This window comes from Budorcas taxicolor, chromosome 1 (genome assembly GCF_023091745.1).
Source record: "Budorcas taxicolor isolate Tak-1 chromosome 1, Takin1.1, whole genome shotgun sequence".
Taxonomy (NCBI): Eukaryota; Metazoa; Chordata; class Mammalia; order Artiodactyla; family Bovidae; genus Budorcas; species Budorcas taxicolor.
Genome location: NC_068910.1, coordinates 141,387,959 through 141,411,590, shown reverse-complemented (window position 1 = coordinate 141,411,590; position 23,632 = coordinate 141,387,959). Strand labels below are relative to the sequence as shown.

General features: G+C 36.6%; 1 protein-coding gene across 1 annotated transcript; it reads left to right on the top strand.

The window, feature by feature from the left end:
• The first annotated feature begins 860 nt into the window (after nt 1-860).
• On the top strand, nt 861-22,933 carry CLDN16 (claudin 16). The gene is made up of 5 exons (XM_052649584.1): nt 861-1,025; nt 15,462-15,564; nt 18,885-19,049; nt 21,978-22,169; nt 22,800-22,933. Exons 1-5 carry the CDS (start codon nt 912-914, stop codon nt 22,931-22,933), a joined length of 708 nt encoding a protein of 235 aa, XP_052505544.1. The 5' UTR covers nt 861-911.
• Nucleotides 22,934-23,632: the final 699 nt, after the last annotated feature.

The window sequence follows — 23,632 nt, the reverse complement described above, 5'->3', positions numbered from 1 at the left end:
TTCAAACATTGGTTTATGGGGAAAAAGTAATCATATAGGGAATTCTTGGTCATGTTAATATTTACCATTTAGCTATTTTGTCTGACACTATTATAAATGATTTACAGACACAATATTGTTTTATTTTCCCAAGCACGTCATGATGTCTGCTTGTATTAATATCCTCATTTTACAGAAACTGGAACCCAAGCGCCTTCAGCCTATAAACTTCAGAACAAGGATTTATACCCTGAGCTGTCTGGATTAAAATGCGTACTCTTTCCCACTGAATGATGTCAAAAGGTTAGGAGCCATGGCTCTACCTGGGGCCCAGGTGCTTGGGAACCCTTTATGGGCTGTTCTGCCCAGCACTTTGGAATGCAAACTCCCTTGAGCAAGCCCTTGTTGGCATAGTTTCACCAGTAGCCTGTCTTAGGTAGTTAGCGAATATTAAAATAGTCCTAATAATAAAATAGCGCTTGGTCAACCGTGTAGCCCCCTTACTGAGGGGAGGAGGAGAATAGCTCACTTTCCCTGGAGGGCCTGAGAAAGATCAGTTTACAGGCGTCAGCATGGGGTGTAACCCTTCTTCCTTCTCTCCATCTTGACGCTGGCACGTGCTTCTTGTGACCATCATCTCCCATTAGCCCACGGTCTGGGCAGAAACCATGAACAGGGCTCTTTTTCTCCCCCACCCCAAACACACTCAGTCCTTTCACTGACCTGGCTTCTGATTGGAGGCTGGTTGCTGCAGATAATGACCTTCAAGACCCCTCTGTGGGTTGCAGCCTGTTTGTTAAGACACCTGCAGCGGGGAGCGAGGAACGGAAAAGAGCAGTATTTTCAACATCCCCAGGAACCAGAAGCACAGAAGACTGGGCCCAGGGCTGGCAGCTTCCCATGTGTCCTTTCCAGACAGTCTTCTCGCTAGGATGAGGGATCTTCTTCAGTATGTTGCTTGCTTCTTTGCGTTTTTCTCCGCTGGGTTCTTGGTCGTGGCCACCTGGACAGACTGTTGGATGGTGAATGCAGATGACTCCCTGGAGGTAAGAAGTCAGTAGATTCTTTTACTGACCCAAGTCCGTCCAACTTTTCTCTAAGCCCCCTGTCACATTACATTCTAGGACTAGTGATTGTAGTACTAGCCAAAGTGGACAGACTTATTCCTTACTTGGTACTTACTAAGTCTTTACATTATTAACTTATTTAATACACACAGCTCATCTATGGGGTAGGTATTGTTATCCCATTTTACAGATGAGGTAACTGGATAATCTCCCTTTTTTAATAAAGATAAACTCATACAAGCATAATTATATAAGCTTTCCAGAAACACCTCTTCCACTGCTGTGTATACCCAATTGAATAACATTCCAGTAACATCCTTCCTCACAAATAGAAATTTGCTAATCTTGAATATAGCATTAAGGGTAATGTGATAGACTTTCTTAAGAAATGAACACCTAAAAGTTGATCAAGTGATTAAACTCAAGTCATATAAAACCTACCCAATCACTGTGTAATGAAAAAATGTCCTTTTAAGGCGTTCCCAAATAGGATAAAAAATTCCGCGTGAAACCAAATCTTTCCAGTGTGTCCCAAAGTGCAGGGACAGATATGGATTCAAGAAACCCTCTTTTAAAAATGAGTTGCTCTTGGGAATCTAATGTTCGTCCAAGAGATGAGTGAGCGGTTCATATCTGAAAATTTTATTGTTGTCACTAGAGAAGTTCTGAATGAAGTAATTTTGAAATTTAGAATTTTTTTCAGTGGCTAGAAGAATCTGAAAGAGGTAAAAATCAATTCTTCAGAATCAGCAACTATTCATTAGCAAGGCCTCAAAAAGTGTAGGTAAGAAAAAGAAGCTGTATCAGGAACTCAAATAAAGAATATATAGCAACCCACTATGTTTTCCTGTGTACATCCTGAAGAGAACAGTTTACTCTAACAAATGCTGTAACTTTATGAAGTTTAAGAAAGATACCTGAGGGGAAGTTTTTATATTTTCTACTAATTTTATTTGTTAAACTCTCATGTTGGAGTTTCAGATGGAAAGTAATAATCTCTCTGTTTTTCTGTGTATTGTTATGTTTCTGTTTTATTTATTTTTTCTTTCTTTTAAATTTCCTCTGACTCCTACATGGCACTTCAAAGCCAATAGAGTTTTAAGTATTTCTTCAGCTAGCACTTGAAAATTATATTTCTGAAAATTGAAATAGAATTGAAATATTATAAAGGATGTCTGTTATATGTTAGTGCAGAGTGCATTATCTGACCATGCCCATAACTGGTGACTGAAAAAAACTCTGCTTTCAACAGTACTCAGAAAGTACAGATAGAAACATTCTGCTACCATTAGCTTGCTAGAATATGGACTGTCAGTACTAGGTGATGAATACAAAAAAATGCTGGACTTGAGCACACTTAAAATTACTTTTTAAAAAATATGCAAAATCACATCTAAAAACATTCTTAAAATATTTTCTAAATCAACTTGAAAATCTTTCCCCTTAAGCTGATGGAACTGCTAACTTCACTTGATAAGAAATAAAAATTTTAAAAGGGTCAGACCTTGCTGAGATAGATTGGAAGTCCTAGCACTTAAAGTGTCTCCTTGATTTCATCTCAGTACATACAAACAATTTGCCATCTGTTCTGTGCAAGAACACTTCTAGTGAAAATGAATGCAATGAGCAGTCCAGTTTACTCACCTCCAGTAAATCCTTGCAAACTTTGGACTATAGTTAGTAGTTCCTAGCTTTTTTCATATATCTTGTACCTGAAATGTATCATAATAAACACTCCCTAAGAAGACTTCCTATTTTAAGAACCTTTAAAATTTCTCTCCAACAGTCTCTTTATTTGTCAATATTTTGTGGATCTCTCATAATAATTGCTCCTTCATTTGGCAACATGTAAAGTCATAACATTTTCCATAAACGTCAATATGATACTCACTGACAATTATACTGTTCTCCCTCTTTGCTTCCTTCTCATGGATATATGTACATATATAATTGGTCCATATTAACAACTCACTTTAAACAACTATTGGAAAAAAAGAAGTTGACACAATAAAAGTGCTTTAAAAAAAAAGGCATAGCCATAGAAAATTTGAACAAGAAGGGATATAATGAATTTTGAACTTTGTTAATCTTTTATTGTGATGAAGACATCAAAGTGGGAAAATGGATGCTACAGTTCAGGATAACATAAACATGAAATGTATGCATGTAAAAAGGTGCTCTGCTAATCCTACTAGGGGAGGCAAAGATAAAACAAGAGCAGGTCCTGCCTTTCATGAGTATACACTTAGGAACAAAGATACCATGAAACTATAATAAAGGGCAGAGGCCAGCTCATATTGAGAAAGAAATGAAGTACCAAGGGAACAAAGAAGATAGGCGATCATTTCCTGTCAGGGACATTGAAGCAAGCCTTAGGGAGTAAAAGCCATTGAACAAAGCCTCAAAAAGATGCAAAGGATTTCAAAAAGTAGAAATGGCAGCAGAGGTCTTCTGAGAGAGGACAAATAGCAAAAATACAGAACAAATGTGAGTAACAGGGAGCAGGAGGCAGATAAAGCTCAAATACCCCTTTGCCTTACTAGAGAATGCTCAAAATACAACAAAATAGTATTTTGTCTTATTTACACCTGCCCTGAAGAGAAAAGTTCTTTGAGTTAAGAAAAAGAATGGATGCATGTGTATGTATAACTGAATCACTGTGCTATATTCCTGAAACCAGCTTAACACTGTTAATCAACGGTACTCCAATATAAAAAATAAATAAGTAAAACATTAGGAAAAAAGCACATGGGATTGTGTCGCGCACAGCCCCAAGTCAGGCAGCAGGGGTCCTGAGCCATAATGCTGCTCCTCCTTCATTCTTGGGCCACGTGTGTCCTGGAAACACTGCAGTGTGACAAGAACTTGGGTTTTGAGATTATTGTAGCCTGTGTTTGCATCTTAACTGTCTTCTACTGAGCAAGTCACAGCTCGTGTCTTTGGCCCAGTTTCCTCAAATATGAACATGAAGTCGAATTCAGTTGTTTTAAGGTCCTTTTCAGTCTTATATTCTTCAATATCAGAACTCCCCGGCTATGACTCTGTCTAGAGACATGACTATGTCTTCCAGAGAGATGGCCAGCCGACACAGGAGGACCAATGGCATCTACAGCCTCCCCAGAAATTTCCACTAGGAAATCTAGCGTTAATAGTCTTCCTTTTTCTGTAGCTTCATATGTTCTTTCTGCTTGTTTCCCACTCTCCTTCCATCTTTTTTTTTCCTTTCTATTCTTCCTCCCTCCCTCCTTTCTTTCTCTTTCTTCCTCCTCTCATTTCATTCTCCCCTTCTTTTTTTTCCTCTCTTTTAGAAAGTCTTTTATGCTCTACTTCCCTTTTCTTCTTTTTCTTCCCTCCCCTTCTCTTCTACTTTGTCTCTTTATGCCCTCTATTTGTGCTTCCTGTTTTTCTTTTCTATCATCTATCATTCCACAAATGCTCTTTGATACCTATTGTCTACCCGATACTGTAGTGGGTACACATTATGAAAGAGGATGAGTCTTGGATCTTCCTTACATTTCTCCCAGCGTATTGGGAGAGACAGAAAGGTGAGCTGATAGACACAGTATGCTATGGCCAGTGAACGCTGTGATTACAGGTACCTCTGAGTGGCCAGCTCACTCAATCATGAATAATCAGTGAAGACTACCCAGAAGTATCTAATCCAGACTAGAGGAACAGGTGAAAGGGCCAGAAAAAGAAGAGAATATTGCAAGCACAGGATATGATATAGGCAGGGATCTAGATATGAGAATGCTGTATGTTAATGGCTTTGGACATATTTCAGCATGGAAAGACTTTCCAGTGTAAGGAAAGAATATAGGTACTGGATCATCAAGGGATTTGTGTTCATGTAAAATATAATTCTTATATGAGGCTTTTCTTTATCTCAGTTGGTAAAGAATCCACCTGCAATGCAGGAAACCCAGGTTTGATTTCTGGGTTGGGAAGATCCCCTGGAGAAGGAAATGGCAACCCTTTCCAGTATTCTTGCTTGGGAAATCCCATGGACAGAGGAGGCTGGCAGGCTACAGTCCACGGGGTTGCAAGAGTCAGACACGACTGATCTAAACCACTACCATAGATCTTATATCATAGACAAAAGTGGTTCACTCTAAGCAAACATATATATGTGTTTTAGAAAAATCCATCATTCTGGCTAATGTAAGGATTAGAAAAGGTAAAATGAATTACAGGGAGACCAATTAGGAAGCTTTTGCCATAGAACAGGAGGACAACATTGATAATCTAAACTAGTGTGGCACCAAGCATTAAAAGTTGTGAAGATACAGGAAGCTAAAGAACTTGAACTGGTGGGATTGATAATTGATTGCAAGGCTGATGCACAAGGAGAAGTAAAATTTGAAATCCACTTTCCTGTTTTAGGGCAACAGAAGGAAGGATGGAATCATTCACCTCGAGCTTAAATGGAGGAAGATTAATCTTTATGCAAAAGTTATTAAGCCAAAATGTTCCTACACCATGCCATTTCTTTTTCACTTAGATTGTTGCACAGCACCTTGTGAGGGCCAGAGAGGTCATGCTTTGTAGGGTGGATGTTTACAGGTTGAACCTGATGTTAGAAGGACCTGAAATGAAATCTCAACCTGCCAGGCAATAACTGTGTGAATTTAGACAAATGTTTTTGTAAAACCACATTTCCTCTCCTATAAAGGAAGAATAATGATATGCACATCATAAGTGTCTTGTGAGGGTTAAATGAGCCTATGTATCTAAAGTATTTACCACAGTACCAGGCAAATATGAATCAGTCAATGAATGTTAGATATATTATCATCTATCTGCAGTTTATTGCTTTGTTTTTGTTCTGGAGGAGGAGATGACATTTTGTAGAATGTTCACTGAAGAGAAAAATATGAGATTTAAGTTCTGTTCCTATTTTCTCTATTGATTCTGTTGGACAAATTCTGTTTATTTCTCTGAGCTGTTGGTTTTTCCATTTTAGTTTCTATGATTGTTCCCTTTTTGTCAAACTAGGAGAATAAGGCAGAGAATAAAGACAAAATAGCATAAGTATTCTACTAAATGCATTTTAAAAGAAAATAAACTGTGAATTAATAACATTATTAATATGTTATTATGTTATGTGTAATTCTTCGTTATTCATCAGTTCAGTTCAGTTCAGTCACTCAGTTGTGTCCGACTCTTTGTGACCCCATGAACCGCAGCACGCCAGGCCTCCCTGTCCACCACCAACTCCCGGAGTTCACTCAGACTCACGTCCATCGAGTCAGTGATGCCATCCAGCCATCTCATCCTCTGTCATCCCTTCTCCTCCTGCCCCCAATCCCTCCCAGCATCAGAGTCTTTTTCAATGAGTCAACTCTTTGCATGAGGTGGCCAAAGTACGGGAGTTTCAGCTTTAGTATCATTCCTTCCAAAGAAATGCCAGGACTGATCTCCTTCAGAATGGACTGGTTGGATCTCCTTGCAGTCCAAGGTACTCTCAAGAGTCTTCTCCAACACTACAGTTCAAACGCATCAATTCTTCGGCGCTCAGCCTTCTTCACAGTCCAACTCTCACATCCATACATGACGACTGGAAAAAACCATAGCCTTGACTAGACGGATCTTAGTCGGCAAAGTAATCTCTCTGCTTTTGAATATACTATCTAGGTTGGTCATAACTTTTCTTCCAAGGAGTAAGCGTTCTTTAATTTCATGGCTGCAGTCACCATCTGCAGTGATTTTGGAGACCAAAAAAATAAAGTCTGACACTGTTTCCACTGTTTCTCCATCTATTTCCCATGGAGTGATGGGACAAGATGCCATGATATTCGTTTTCTGAATGTTGAGCTTTAAGCCAGCTTTTTCACTCTCCTCTTTCACTTTCATCAAGAGGCTTTTTAGTTCCTCTTCACTTTCTGCCATAAGGGTGGTGTCATCTGCATATCTGAGGTTATTGATATTTCTCCCCGCAATCTTGATTCCAGCTTGTGTTTCTTCCAGTCCAGCATTTCTCATGATGTACTCTGCATAGAAGTTAAATAAGCAGGGTGACAATATACAGCCTGGACGTACTCCTTTTCCTATTTGGAACCAGTCTGTTGTTCCATGTCCAGTTCTAACTGTTATCCATAGTGAAATTGAAAAGAAGCTTCTCTACAAAGTTACTGGTCTCTCAATTATCAAAAATAAAAAATGTTTTCACAAGATTTTTTTTTAATTTTTCAGTTCAACTTTTCTTAGTTATTTACTGAGAAGATCTGCTATATACCAAGCAATGCTATGATTAAAATTTTATGACCTCAAAGGAAAGGTAATCCATGTTTGGATTCATTTTATCTTCATAACCAGATTTCCCCTGGGATTTCCATTTGCATTAATGATGCTACAATTCTTTAAGACATAAGACAATTTTCAGAAATAAGACAAGCATTAATGATGCTACAATTCTTTCAGATATAAAGTAAATATTTAAATTACTATAACTAGCATATACTCTGATTATTTCTATACTAGTTGTACTTTCTAACTGATTTCCAATTCCTTCAGCAGACATTCGAGGCTACAAATACTCTTTAATTCGCCTCATTGTCTCCTACAGTTCTTAGCACCTCCTTCTAAATAATGCGAACTTAGGAGGTATTTGTTGATATAAACCGAATGGGTACCTATTATGATACTTGACACACTCACTAAAAGAATGAATAAATAAATGAAATAAAATATGAAGTACTATTTGGAAATCTCACATTGAACAAGAAGTATCTCTGTAGAAAGATCATTATTTTTTCTTAGGCAAGACTTTTCATCTTGTTGCAATTTAAATTTTTCCAATATGTGGATCTGGTTCCTCTTTTTAATCAGATAACAATAAAGATCCAGTCCCCTGAGATGTATAATAAAATTAGTGAAGAGAGTATTCTCATCTAGAAAATATAGCCTTTCTTCCTGGTGCTTCAAAGGCAGAAAGAAATGAAAAAAAGGAGAGATATAAAAGGAAATTAATATTTTATAATAATTCACTCAACATAAATTGTGATCTCTGTCACTGGATAGTAAATATTGCAAAATTAAGATACCATACTTTCATAAGGAAAACATTCTAAAATGATTAAATATATGGCTTAAATTAAACAATAAATATTACAATGAAAATACTTATATAGTCCATATATGTAAATTAGATGATATTATCATGAAGACCACAGACATTATATTTTACCAACTAAGTTTGCATTGTCCCATTCTTGCCATTTATACCTTTAGCCAGTGCTTCACAGCTAAGTAAGCAGAGTTAACCAAATGTATTTTAGCAAATAAATTCATGGTATGTAAATGGAGTAGAAGGGAAAGATGACATTTATTAAGTTTATTTTAATCTTGCTTCCTCATCCTTATAAATGCCTGTCTTGTGTTCTTTTAGGCCCTAGAATAGTAAGAAAAAGAAAATAAAATATAAAAATTAAAAGTTCAGAGCTCTAGTATGAAAAAATTCAAAAGCCATGTTTGTTCAAAGTGAAAATGTTTCATGTTTTAGAAAACGTTGTTTACTATAGTATTATTAAAACTTTTGCATTTTAATAAATATATTCAAGTAAGTCCTGGAAACCAGTAAGTTGCACCTTCAAAACTGCAATACACTAGCATGAGGTTGGCAAAGTGGTGTGAAACTATAAGTTTCTATTTTATCGTGGTTTTTAAAAGAATATATCTTCATGACTTATCCCAGTTTTCTTTTGGCTAGTGCATTATTCTTCCTATATTTTATATTTACACATAAATCCCAATTCATATGCATTTATAACATAATGCATAGTGAAAACGAAAAATCTTGTTTGATAGTGGTCAGCCAAGGATAAATATTTACTAACTTGCTGTGTATAATTACTACATATGAAAAATGTAAATTAAAGTATTTTAAGTTTGTCTCTTCTCAAAAGATATATAAAATATATAGAGGCAAGACAGACACGCAAAACTGTAGTAAAAAGACAATGTAGGCAAAATTGTGTGTTGCTGCTTGTAACACAGAGTGATGAGAAAAGAGAAACTGGCAAAGACTAGGATAGAGATGCCTTAATGGGAAACTGCTAAAGAGTTTAGAATAAGAAATCCCAGGATTAAGGAATTAATTTTTGCCATTATATACTCAACTTCCCCGGTGGCTCAGATGGTAAAGCGTCTGTCTACAATGGAGGAGACCTGGTTCGATCCCTGGGTTGGGAAGATCCCCTGGAGAAGGAAATGTCAATCCACTCCAGTACTATTGCCTGGAAAATCCCACGGACAGAGGAGCCTGGTAGGCTACAGTCCATGGGGTCACAAAGAGTCAGACATGACTGAACAACTTCACTTTGACTTTCATACTCAAATGGAAGAGATTATCAATCTAGTTTCCTTAAGTCTTGTCTATGTGGTATCCTGTTCATCCTTACCACCATGGTAAATAATTTCCAGAGTCAATAGAGGAGATAGGGTCCAATCAGTATAAACTCCTAATCTCAGTAATAGTTCTTAGACTCCTGGATTTGACTTTTCTACTCTATCCAGTCAAGCTGAAAGGACATATTAAGCATCAACTGTACATCTAATGTTTCAGTAACCATTTTCCATGGCAAATTTGAAATGAGAGTTAATGTGTATGGATTAAAAATAAATTGACAAATATTTTCTCTCAGTAAACATCTACTGAGCATCTATTATACACTGAGGAGCAGGGGTTGTAAGCTCCTTGAAGCAAGCTGCCATACCTGTCTTGGTCATTGCTGTATCCTCAGCATTAGTTGGTTGACTGACATGGGGCAGACATTGAATGAGTGAACACAGTCTGAAAGACAGACTTGGGAGACTGATGCACATAAATGCATATGAAAAGGTAATGCAGCAGTATAAATGCTATAGAAATACGGAGAGGTTGCTGTGGGAGCCAAGAAGACATTAACTCCAGCTGGAGAGACTGGGAGAATCTCATGGAAGAAGGCATACTTTTGAGGCAAGCTTTCAATGATAGGCAGAAATTTGAAGAGCCACTCAGTTCTTGCTAATTGTTGCTACATGGAACTAGGAATTCCTGGTGGCCAGACTGGCCAGAAATCTGTACTCTTATAAAATCTTTATGTTTTACTGTTGGCAAAAAATACATATTAAGAAATTTATGCTGGCTTCATATTTGTGTCCTGTACTTTTACTGTCACAGCTTGGGTAAACTGACTTCTCCTCACTTCAGGATCAACAGATATTCATTGAAATGATATAAAAATTCATCAAGTATCAAGACTGCCCTAGTGGTCCCGTGGATAAGGCTCTGCGCTCCTCACACAGAGGCCACGGGTTCGATCCTTGACCAAGGACCTAGATAGACCCCACATGCCGTGACAAAGATCGAAGATGTGCCACAGCCAAATAAATAAATAATAAAAATAAAAACCCTTTAAAAATAAAATTAAAAAGTGAAAAACAAACCAGGGAAAACATTATTTACAGAAAAGTAAATGCTTTCTTTTTGCAATCGCCCTCTATGTTGTTTATCAGTTTAACTTTATGGAGGCTTTCAATGGCTAAGTCAAAGATCTTTCTTGGCAAATGTCACATTACACTTGAAAATATGTGGGTTATTTTTGAGTATCTCTGATATTGATTTATATCATAATTCCACAGTAATAAGAGAACAGGCTCTGTTATGATTTCAGTGCCTTTAGACCATGAAATTTTTGCACCTTGTTTTACATCCTCAGATACGTTCCAGTGTCTCCTAGCTTGCAGTCTATGGGAACTTGAATAGAGTTTGTATTCTACTGTTGTGTAGAAATTATATAAATCTTAATTGTGTTGAATTGGTTTACAGTGCTTTTCAGATCTACTCTATCCTTCTACTTCTCTGTAGACTCATTCTGTTAATTTTTGAATTTGATATTGAAACTCCAACTAAAAATCTTAATTTATCTACTTAAAAGATAATGGTAGCATATAGTGGCACTACGTATAACCTTGTTCTGTATTTTCCAAGTCTTCTGTAAATGTGTTATCATACTTTTATAATTAAAAAATAAAAATTGATATAAATAAAAATTACTGCTTTTATTTTATATGTTATCTATTAATATATGGATCACATGTTAAGAGGACAAAGCTTAAATCTGGAATTGTCCATTTTGGACAACACTGTGAGATAAAATTATAGTTAATGTTGTTTTTGCCCTTTCAGTTCTGTTCATTTCAGTTGCTCAGTCATGTCTGACTCTTTGCGACCCCATGAATTGCAGCATGCCAGGCCTCCCTGTCCATCACCAACTCCCAGAATTCACTCAAACTCACGTCCATCGAGTCCGTGATGCCATCCAGCCATCTCATCCTCTGTTGTCCCCTTCTCCTCCTGCCCCCAATCCCTCCCAGCATCAGAGTCTTTTCCAATGAGTCAACTCTTCGCATGAGATGGCCAAAGTACTGGAGTTTCAGCTTCAGCATCATTCCTTCCAAAGAACACCCAGGACTGATCTCCTTTAGAATGGACTGGTTGGATCTCCTTGCAGTCCAAGGGACTCTCAAGAGTCTTCTCCAACACCACAGTTTTGCCCTTTAAGAAATATTAACCATAATATTTTAAGCATCAGTCTGCTTTACAAGAACCTTTTCTTACAACTTTAAGAATTATAGAGTTGCTTGCCTTCCTCAGAGGGTAAAGAATCTACCTGCAATGCAGGAGACCCAGGGTTGATCCCTGGGTTGGTAAGAGCCCCTGGAGAATGGAACGGCAACCCACTCCAATATTCTTGCCTGGAGAATTTTATGGACAGAGGAGCCTTGCAGGTTACAGTCCATGGGGTTGCAAAGAGTCAGATACAACTGAGTGACTAACACTTTCACTTATCTTTGTGCCTTTTAGAGAGTTCTTAATAAGCCATTATACAACAGAAGGATAAGTGAAGACTCTAAATTTTAGGCAAGGAGGGCTTTCCTAAATGTGATAAATAACCTACAGTCTTTTAACCTTGTTTTTTTGTGCACAAAGGCACCTTTAAGAGTGTCTCCAGTAAGTGCTATATTAACACAGAAGTTTAGTTAATTACAGCCACTATTCTCACGTACCTTGACTGAGTGTGAATACCAAACAATCTAATATTGTGCCCTAAAGCATTAATACCTAATGAAATTGGATTCCTTGTTTCCCCTAATGAGCTCATTGCTTTTCTAAATACGGTTATTGCAGGTAAATGATCAATAGCCTTGAAAAATGACAGCACTACTGGATTATTTTGGCAAGAAAAAAATACTTTTTAGCTTAAAATAAGTATCCTCAAATATATATTTCATCTCATTTTCTAAATACCTCAGATAGAATGACTAAATTAGATTTCATTAGTTCATTTTAGTAGCTGAGTTAGCAGGAAATTGGAGATTATTAGTCAATCTCTGATTATTAGAATAGTGACTTCAGATCCACATAACCTACTTCAGGTTGTAATGAACCAGATCCAGTGTGTTTCTGTTCATTCAGACTCCAACGAGTAAAAGGCTATGAGAAGGCTTTTTTTCTGTTGTATTATGATAATTTAGTACAAACCATCTCTACTATATCCATTTCCCCAGGCTGCCATAGCACATTACCACATTTTGTTGACTTAACACAAGGGAAATTTACTCTTTTGCAGTTCTGGAGGCCAGAAGTTTGAAGTCAAAGTGTTGGGAGGGCTGCACTGCCTCTGAAGGCTCTTAGAAGAGAGCATTCCTCGCCTCTTCCAGCTTCTGATGACCTAGGCATTCAGTGACATGAGGCTGAGTCACTCTGAAGTCCGCCTCAGTGGTCACATGACCTCCTTCTCTTCTTTCTGTCTCTCCTCTGCGTTTCTCTTCTTCTTCTTTTTTTCAGAATTTAAACTTTTTATTTTGTATTGGAATATAGCCAATTAACAATATTTGGTAGTTTGAGGTGAAGAGGGAAGGTACTCAGCCATACATATACATGCATCCTTTTTCCCCCAAACCCTCCTTCCATCCAGGCTGGCACATAACTGAGTAGAGTTCTATATGCTATACAATAGGTCCTTGTTGGTTACTCATTTTGAATATAGCCTCGTGTACATGTGTGTGTCTCTTATAAGGACACTTGTCACTAGATTTAGGGCCACCCTGGTAATTGAAGATGATTTTATCTCAAAACTCTTAATTTAACTACATATGCAAAGTTCCTTTTTCCAAATAAGGTCCCATTCACAGGTTTTGGGGTTTAGAACATGGTCACATTTGTGGCCAGGTGTTGCCATTCAACCAATTACATCTACTTTTCTCAACTTTCCTATGGTTCATTAGTAATGCTGAACTTAGTCACTACTCAGGTTATTATGATGTTTAAGTACTTTACAAATTTTATCATTTATTGAGCAAATCGCTTGTACTATGTATGTTTTGTAATTTTTAATTCTTACAGTTACTTTAGCATTAAAGTGAAAGTGAAGTCATTCAGTCATGTCCAACTCTTTGCGACCTCATGGACTGTAGCCTACCAGGCTCCTCCCTCCATGGGATTCTCCAGGCAAAAGTACTGGAGTGGGTTGCCATTTCCTTCTCCAGGGGATCTTCCTGACCCAGGGATCGAACCCAGGTCTCCAGCATTCCAGGCAGATGCTTTAAACTCTGAGCCACCAAGACAAGGAGTTTGAGGTTCAAAAAGGTAAGATCTTGCTCAAAGAAACAACACAAGTAATGAGTGTCAATTTAAAGTCTGTTTTGTCAGTTATAGTTTACATTTTATGTGTATATAACTTTGGGCTTCCTTGGTGGCTCAAACAGTAAAAAGTCCGCCTGCAACAGTGAAGACCCAGGTTTGATCCCTGGATCAGGAATATGTCCTGGAGAAGGGAATGGCAACCCACTTCAGTATTCTTGCCTGGAGAATTCCATGGACAGAGGAGCCTGGTGGGCTACAGTCCGTGGAGTCGCAGAGTCAGACAACTTAGCAACTAACACTTTCATTTTTCATATAACTTTGTATGTTCAAATCCTCCTTCAGAAACATATATTAGATTTCATAAGATGAATTTTCTGTATTAAATTATTAGTCTCTGTGGTGTCTCAGATCAGATGTGTGTACTAAGTCATTTCAGTAAAGAGTCTGCCTGCAGTGTGGGAGATCCGGGTTTGATCCCTGTGTCAGGAAGATCCCCTGGAGAAGGAAACGGCAACCCATGGCAGTATTCTTGCCTGAAGAATCCCATAGATGGAGGAGCCTAGCAGGTTATAGTCCATTGGGTCACAAAAGTCAGACATGACTGAGGGACTTCACTTTCAGCCAGTAGTAAAGTCTTATTTGCTGCACAAACAACTTCAAAGCAGAACATGGGGCAGGGAGTTTCATAGCACAGTTATCCTCTGATATAATTTTATTTTGCCAAGAAAAATGTTCTATATTCCTTTCTTCTCCACATCAGTTATAATCTCCCTGCCTTTCATTTCTCTTGCCACTCTGCTCTCTTATTTATTCTTTCCTTAAGGAAAATTTTAAGCTTTCATTTTCCAAGATAATTTTTGGTTAAATCTCACTAAACTATTCCCAGATTGCCAAAATAATGTGAATCTGTAATTGAATCAGAATAAGCAATCATATTAGCTCTGTTCCATATGCAACAGTTCTGTCAAGAATACTTGAAAACATTTCCTGTTAGCATGTTTATAATTCTAGGAAATCTATTTTGACTTACAGCTTGTAAAGTATGAGAAGTTTCAGGACACTGCTACCTTTTAGCTTTAAAGTGGATATTTAGAATCATCTGTACATTTCTAAGTAGTAGTGGTTTACAGCTGTCAGGTTTATGAAATTAATGTTCAGTTTGTTTACAACCACATCATAGCTCAAGCATTTGTAGTCTGTCAGTGGAGCAAGGGCGAAGTCATGTGGTCTTTATATTTCATTTATTGTTGTCTTCATGTAGAACTTTCTTTGACCATTATTTTAAATCTATGAATTTCATGTATAATAACATGTTTCTTCATGGGATTCATCTTCATGATGAAGAAAAACTAATGTACATTCCTAATAGATTCAAGATGTCAACAGTGATCAGCTATTGTTATATTGATTTTTTTCTTTTTTTTTTTGGTGAGTAAATGTCAGCATAGCAAAATGAAGTGCTGCCAGATTAGATCGACTTGATGGAACCAACCATAGGCATCTGAATGTGTTTAATTCTGATTTTATCCATCTTCAGCATGACTTACTCCCCCTCCACTCCCAAATCAGGAAATAAGTTTACTTTCTGTTGAGAAAAGTCTTTATTGTTAGTGCTTAAGAGAAAATACTCTAGAATGTATGGTGTTTGTTGTCAATGAAATGCGTACAGTGCTTGTAAGCACTGTGCTTTGCTATTAGTCTCATAACAGCCAAGTTCTTCCTTTGATCAAGGTAAACTGAAGTGTGTCTGCCTGGCTTTTTCACATATTGTCTTCTCCAACATCTAGGTGAGCACAAAATGTCGAGGCCTCTGGTGGGAGTGTGTCACAAACGCTTTTGATGGAATTCGCACCTGTGATGAGTATGATTCTATACTTGCTGAGCACTCCTGTACGTATGCCTTACACATCCTCCTTGTCAGGGCAGGGAGACCAAAGGAAATTGGACTCAGGTTTCCATGATGTGTTTTTGTCTTCTACTATACTATAGTAAGGTTCTGTTCAGTTCTAAATGTTTTGATTAAAATTTTAGTTTATTATTTCTGAAATGTGAATTGAAGCATTGTTAGCATATTTAATCTTTTCCCATCTATTTATAAATTCTTTTAGGGTAAAATTGTTACCTTATTCAGCTCTGCTATCTCACAAACAGTCTGTTATAGTGCCTTATACACAGTAGGCTCTTAGTAAACAATTAAAAAATGAAATTAATTCTTTAAGGGCAGTGATTTTTATGATTAGAGTTGATAGGTTAGATGAAAAGATTTCAGAGAAGTCTTTTAGCAATGACTTAGGTCAGATAGAAAATTTACAATATTTCAGTGAATGATTTGCTAAGAAAGAGAGAAGGTCGAGGCAGAGGGGCAGATACAGAGACAGAAGGCTAGGGAGACAAAGAGATAGGCAAAGAGACACAGACTGTGGGATCAGGGAATGAAAAAAATTCAGATATGTGACACATTATTAGCAGATACAAAAAGCCAGTTCCTTCATCTTCTCTACCTTTAGCTTTAAATTATAATTAGGTGTTAACAAGGCCCTTGTTTCTATGAATAGAGACTTCACAGATTGAAAAGCCTAATTACTGATTTCTCTCCACTCTTCTCCATACTATTTATTTATTTACTTAAAACATCAAATTGTGCTAAAGTACTGGTGTAGTCACTAAATTAAATTTGTTTTAGTCTCTTTCAAATAAAATGATGGGTGGTGGTACAACATGGCAACTTCTTTTCTTAAGATAAATGAAAAGTAAACCCTTAGAATGTGACTTTTCCCCAGGACAGCTATTTCAGTCCAGGAAAAAGCACTTAAAAGGAGTTGCACTCTAAAAACAGCATTCTCTGCCATTTAGGATTTGAATGACTGGAATACTTTTTAACATAATTCATAAGGCTTTTATTTCACTTTTTTGGTAAAAAAAAAAAAACAAAACCTTTTTTGTTTTCTCTTTTTCCTTGCACTAACCTAGAAAGAAGCATGATTTAGTCTAGGAATGGACGTTTGTATTTGTGTGAACACTAGGTTATTCTAGAAATTCAGGGCTACGTTTAGAGCTGAGAAGAACATAGAAAGATACAATATTTCCAACTTTTAAAATATTGTTATGTATATTTATGCAAGAAGAAAATAAAATCATTCATAAGCGTACTACACAGAGAAAGCCACTGTTTGTACTTTAAAATGGTCCTGTATCTTTTGCCTATACTACTTCACATTTTCCTCTTGATATATTTTTATCTATTACTTTTTAAAAATATCCTAAAAAATCTCTTAATATTCTTTAAAAATTCTACCATATGCTTAAAGACAAAAGAAATAAAAATCTGTTCTAAGAAACTAATGAGCTGTATCCTCTAAGTTAATGATGTTACCTATAAGAGAGCAGGATTTTATTTTTAGTCTTTGATATCTTTTATACAATCACAATTAGATCAGCTTTCTCATTGCTCTGGCCTACTTAGGGTATTTAGACTCAGAGGCATTTTTTAGGACTCTGTTGATACTGTTAGTCTGAGTCCATCTCACCCCTTCAATATTCTGGTAGCCCAATACCAGACAATCTCCAAAAGGAGATTCCTGACTGGCCAGCATTAGCAACCTACTTGCAGAGCTGCCTTCTTGAAACTGGATTAGCTATATGGTTATTGGGTGACACCACAGGAGTGAGTCCTCAAGTTCCACGGAGCGTCTGAAACACACTTTGTATAGGAGTTTAGGTCAGACGGGAAGACCAGGGCCCGCAATGATTTCAGGGCACTCTATCCGGATGACAATCCTGGCCCTGTTGACCTAAGTTTCAAAGGAGACTTACAAAACTTCAAGGGAAATACTCCAGAGTGTGGGACCACTTGATTTGGAGTGCTGAACAGGAGGCTTATTTGTATATACCATTTGTGGATCAAGGAGATCTGTCGAAATATAAAAACTATCAACCTAACAAGTTACATATTTTTCTCTTTCTTCAATTTTGAAAAAAAAATGAAACTCAGATTTGGCCTAAATTTGAGTCAAATTTTTAAAAATATCGTCACTTTTTGATATCTTAAATATTCACCTTTTAAGGTATAGATTGATTTTATGCATTGATTTCCTCTCTTAGAAGGATTACGAAAATATTTTATATTTGAAATGAGGAAGATTGGCCACATTTTTACAGGCAGTCTATAACTAAGTAGGCCCTAAAGTGGTCTCATCATTGGAGAAAAAATTATTTCAATAAAATGAAACCCCAAATCACTATGAAAGTAAAATAATTACTATAACATCAAAGCAATAAATTTTATTACTCTTCTCCACTAGCCAGCTAAAGTACCAATAGTTCTGACTTCAGATAAATTAATCCTCCATTAGTGGTAGCATTATCCTAGTTTTAGTTTAGTATCACTGGGACTCACAATTGAGGAAACTTTCACAGCTGATGTTCCCATTACAGATGACTGCTACTATTCCACCTCTATTTACCCGATCTTCTCTTTCCTAGATTTTCTGCCAAATATTCTCATTGGTGATGGCTTTAAAATATGTACAGTTGACAACACAAGGTGGATAGATTAATGCAGAGTGTTGGCCAAGAGGGGTCACGACATAAAGGAATTAAAAGAAAATATGATTCTGGCTTCCAGAAATAGTCTACTTAATAACAGAAGTTCCTTCTTCTAAAGATCTGCTGATGGCTTCCACCTGAATTGGCATGAGACATCTGGAAATATTTTATTCTTCTCCTCTATATTAAAATTTAACCAATTATTTACACTTTTTCAATAAAAATTAAAACAAATATAGTGATTAATTATTTACTGAATATTTATTGGATATCTTTGGAAGAAGAAATACTCTACTTTCAATATAGCTTTCAGCTAATACTTGTGAACAAGACTCATTCCAAAACAGGAGGCAAAAAGAGAAATAGTTATTTAGTCTCTGCCATATGCCAGGCATTTTGCTAAGAGGCCAACAGGATCATAATAAGCAGTGCTTAAACAAATAATGTTTGTTTAAACAATTAATGTCAGTAGTCTCATAATACTTTTGAATTTTATGAAAAAATTAAGAGTATTTATTTTCAAGTTCATGTACATTTAAAGTGTGATTGTATTCACTGGGCATGTGTTAATGTATGCAGTTGTCTTTTTTTCTTTGGTGCACCTCTATGTATTAACATGTCTCCTTCCTCTGATTATGCTGAAACCACATGCTCTAATCTTCTAGTGAAGCTGGTGGTAACTCGGGCGCTGATGATTACTGCAGATATTCTAGCTGGATTTGGATTTATTACCCTGCTCCTTGGACTTGACTGCGTGAAATTCCTCCCTGATGAGCCATACATCAAAGTCCGCATCAGCTTTATTGCTGGAACCACATTACTAATAGCAGGTACTGATCTGGACTAGTGATGGGGAAAAAGATACTCAACTAAGGTTTTGGGATGAAGAAGGGTGTTGTTCTGAAGGAGTTCATTTTAGGATCATATGTGACTTGCTTTTCTAGAATGAAGGAATAAGGAGCACATCCACCAACCCTGCTTTCCTTAGTTTTGTAATTAGATATTAATCTTTGGCTAATATCCCCAATCAAGGTTTTTGATGTCCTCAAACAATTTTTAACCACTTAAAAAGTATATAAAGCTTTAAGTTTTTAAAAACTTTTTTGGTGATTATTCTTGAAGTTAAATCCTAAAGTAAGCCCCAAGCTGCCACCACCTTGCCTGTACACATCCTCACCAATTCTTTGCAATGACCTAAGTTGTATCAGATGACACCACCCTTATGGCAGAAAGTAAAGAGGAACTAAAAAGCCTCTTGATGAAAGTGAAAGAGGAGAGTGAAAAAGTTGGCTTAAAGCTCAACATTCAGAAAACGAAGATCATGGCATCTGGTCCCATCACTTCATGGGAAACAGTGGAAACAGTGTCAGACTTTATTTTTTGGGGCTCCAAAATCACTGCAGATGGTGACTGCAGCCATGAAATTAAAAGACCCTTACTCCTTGGAAGAAAAGTTATGACCAACCTAGATAACATATTGAAAAGCAGAGACATTACTTTGCCAACAAAGGTCTGTCTAGTCAAGGCTATGGTTTTTCCAGTCGTCATGTATGGATATGAGAGTTGGACTGTGAAGAAAGCTGAGAGCCGAAGAATTGATGCTTTCTAACTGTGGTTTTGGAGAAGACTCTTGAGAGTCCCTTGGACTGCAAGGGGATCCAACCAGTCCATTCTGAAGGAGATCAGCCCTGGGATTTCTTTGGAGGGAATGATGCTAAAGCTGAAACTCCAGTACTTTGGCCACCTCATGAGAAGAGTTGACTCACTGGAAAAGACTTTGATGCTGGGAGGGATTGGGGGCAGGAGGAAAAGGGGACGACAGAGGATGAGATGGCTGGATGGCATCAGGGACTCGATGGACGTGAGTCTGAGTGAACTCCAGGAGTTGGTGATGGACAGGGAGGCCTGGAATGCTGCAATTCATGAGGTCGCAAAGAGTCGGACATGACTGAGCGACTGAACTGAACTGAACTGAACTGAACTGAACTGAAGTTGTATCAAGTTCTATATTAGACTTTCCTCATGTGCCAACTCATATGATCATATCTGTAACAATAAACAAGTATGATCTGATCTTTACTTAAGCAGAGAATAAGTGGATTTATGAAGACATAAATCAAGCAAGACTAAAAAACAATAAATCAAGACGCACTTTATATGGGGTTTATTAGTGAAACAGCAAAATTGATATTTTCCTGAGGTCAGCCATTAATTTCAAATTAGTCATCCTAAATAAAACCCAGTGTCTTTCTTGGATCATAATGCAAATTGGGAGTAAGTGCACTATGAAAAACCAAAATGTAGGAAGATTGAAAACCATCTTCTTTTTTGATAGCAGCAAACAGTCACCAAAGCAAATTTAAGTGGGAACCTGACTGGGACGTGAAGGGTAAATTGATGAGAATTTTAAAACTAGAAATACTTGGAGATATGTATATATGTGTAATGTGGGACTTTATGCCAGTTAACTTAATCTGTCTCCTTTTTTTGGTCTGCAAATTAGGGTAGAGCCCCAGCAATAGTATCCATTCTTAATTGTTGCTGTAAAGATCCCAAAGTGGGCAGAGTAAGCTCATAGCAGAAAGTCTCACCCATCACATGGTCAAAAATGGGACCTCCCTGATATTTTCACACAAGGCCCTAAGGATCCTTAGCTTGCACTAAAAAGTCACAATAATTTATTAGTTTTTTTTTCTTTTCAAAATATCCATTCCCATATCCAGCTTAGTGAAAACATAAACCTTTTGAATGTAACAATGTACTTTATTTAGCAAATTTAAACATCATTTAATGCTATGCAATTTTGTTCTAGAATTCTTTTTAAGACATCACTAGATAATCTACTCTATTTTTCATAAAATATCAAAACTAAATTTAAAGAAAAATAAGTCAATGAAGAAAATTCCTGCAGGAATGGCTAAAGAGATGACTGAATTAAATCACCCAAGATGACCAAAGCCTTGGAATTACTATTTGAAATTAGTATGATATATATATATATATATATATATATATATATATATATATATATATATAATCTTTTTTAAGTTTCAAAAAAAAAAAAAGAATTTTCATACAAAACCTATAGGTTTCAGTATTACAGAAAAGATATAGTAATTTATGTCCTGTATTCTAAATGTTACTATGTGTTCACGATCAGGTCCTTCTTAAACTTGTTGCATTAAATAATTGTGAAAAGAGTGCAATGAAATTGTGACTTACTAAGAAAAAAGGTGAGAGTTTCTTGGGGGCTTACAGATTTCAGAAACACTATTTTCATATAGTCTTTTGTTCTACAACTGCCATGATATTTTCTTCCATCTGAGCCCTGACATGCAATTTATACCTGTAATTTATACATGTGAAAGGACTCTAGTTGCATCATTTCAAACCAGTCAATTTTCAGAAAGACAAATCTGTGAGGATTAAATTTTATTTGAAATAAACAAAATATTTAGTCTATTCTTACATGGTGGGTGTGGTAGATAAATTTTCAATTTCTACTTCAGTTATTTGTTTTTATCCCCAAATCACTAAAATTACAGGTGCTGATTATGTAGTTGATGTAACTTCAATCGTGGGTCTGGGTGGTGAGTCAGGGGAGTCATAGACTACTCTTAAATACAACATGATAGAATACTCTTAAGTACAATACAATAGAATAACTTAATCTTCTTGGATTTATATTTGGAAAAGACATGAATTATTTTTATTTGGAAAAGACGTGAATTATTTTTAGCTATTTCCATTTCTTTCAGGTGCTCCAGGAATAATAGGCTCTGTTTGGTATGCTGTTGATGTTTATGTAGAACGTTCTTCTCTGATTTTCCACAATATATTTCTTGGCATCCAATATAAATTTGGTTGGTCCTGTTGGCTTGGAATGGCTGGTTCTTTGGGTTGTTTTTTGGCTGGTGCTATCCTCACATGCTGCTTATACCTCTTCAAAGGTAAGGACAAAATAAAATAGCACACTTCCTTGCCTCCAGTGTTATTTTTCCCAACCTAATGGAAACACATCTCACCAGCCCAAAGTAATATTGATAGCTTGATACTTATCTATTACCATTAGAGATTTCCATTGTTCAAGGACAACTGACTTGTAATACTAGAACCTTACTATCCAGTTAGTGACATATTTGTTGAAAAAGGTGGGGGGGAAAGCAGATACAATTGTGTTCAAAACCCAAATAGATAATGATTATTTCAATGTGTCATTATCTTATATATCTCATTTCACACAACCGACTAAATTTATATTTAGAGTTAAACAGAGAAGTAGATGCAGAGTCAAATCAAATGCACCCTTGTTGTTAAAGAATGTAATGTGTTACTAAAAAAAACTAGGAAATTTCTCTTTTCACAAAAAAAAAAAAAAAAAGGAAATTACTTGGCTGAATTTTAAATCTAAAAGCAACTTTTAGATTGCAACTCAGACTTTCTTCTAGGGTTCTTAGATGATTCCTTCTTAAAATATTTATATTCTTGCCTCTTTGAGAGAAGAATATATAATTACATTTTCCCAAAATTTACTGAGCCATAATTATTTTTATATCACTATGTTTATCTCTCCCAAACAGATGTTGGACCTGAGAGGAGCTATCCTTATTCCGCAAGGAAAGCCTATTCAACCACAGCTGTTTCCATGCCCCGGTCACATGCGACCCCTCGAACACAGACTGCCAAAATGTATGCTGTCGACACTAGGGTGTGAATTGACATGTATCAGTCTGTACATATATTGTTTAACTTATCAAGTGAGTTCAAATTAACCAAATAGCAGGCCTATCCAGGATCAGACATCTAGGCCTCAAGTCCAACTAAATTAATTGCTCAGCTTACTCAAAAAATTAGAATCTCCTATTGCTTCTCCTCAATTATTACTTTCTTCCGCATTCTTTTACCATCTCTCTCTCTCTCTCTCTCTCTCTCTCACACACACACGCACACACTTCCCCTGTATTTGATGATAAGGTTTCTGGGATACAAAATGTTTGTTGTGATTTCTATATTGCTATTAGAGATAGTGACATGGTGGTATTAAAATGATATGACTCTTTTTAAGAATGGACAGAAACTTTCAAAGGAGGCCAGAGATTCTAATCTTTGAAGGTACTGACAAGCTCTTAGCTCTTTCCCTGGCTTTTGGCTCACTTTTTTTATTCTTCATTGAGTGAGTTATTTGATAACTCTGAAGAAGATGATTTTTCCGAATTCAAACCAGTATATCAAAGCTTACCATTGCTCTGATTCTGTTAAAATAGAAAAAGAAAAGAACAGCTCCAGGTACCAGCCCCTGGTGGGAGTTAAAGATGAAAAGTGCCCTCTCTATGCTCTAAATGTCAAAAGCAAATGCTGAATTAATACCAAATTAATATCAGAGTCAGTGCTGCCTTTCTTCCTCATTAGGAAC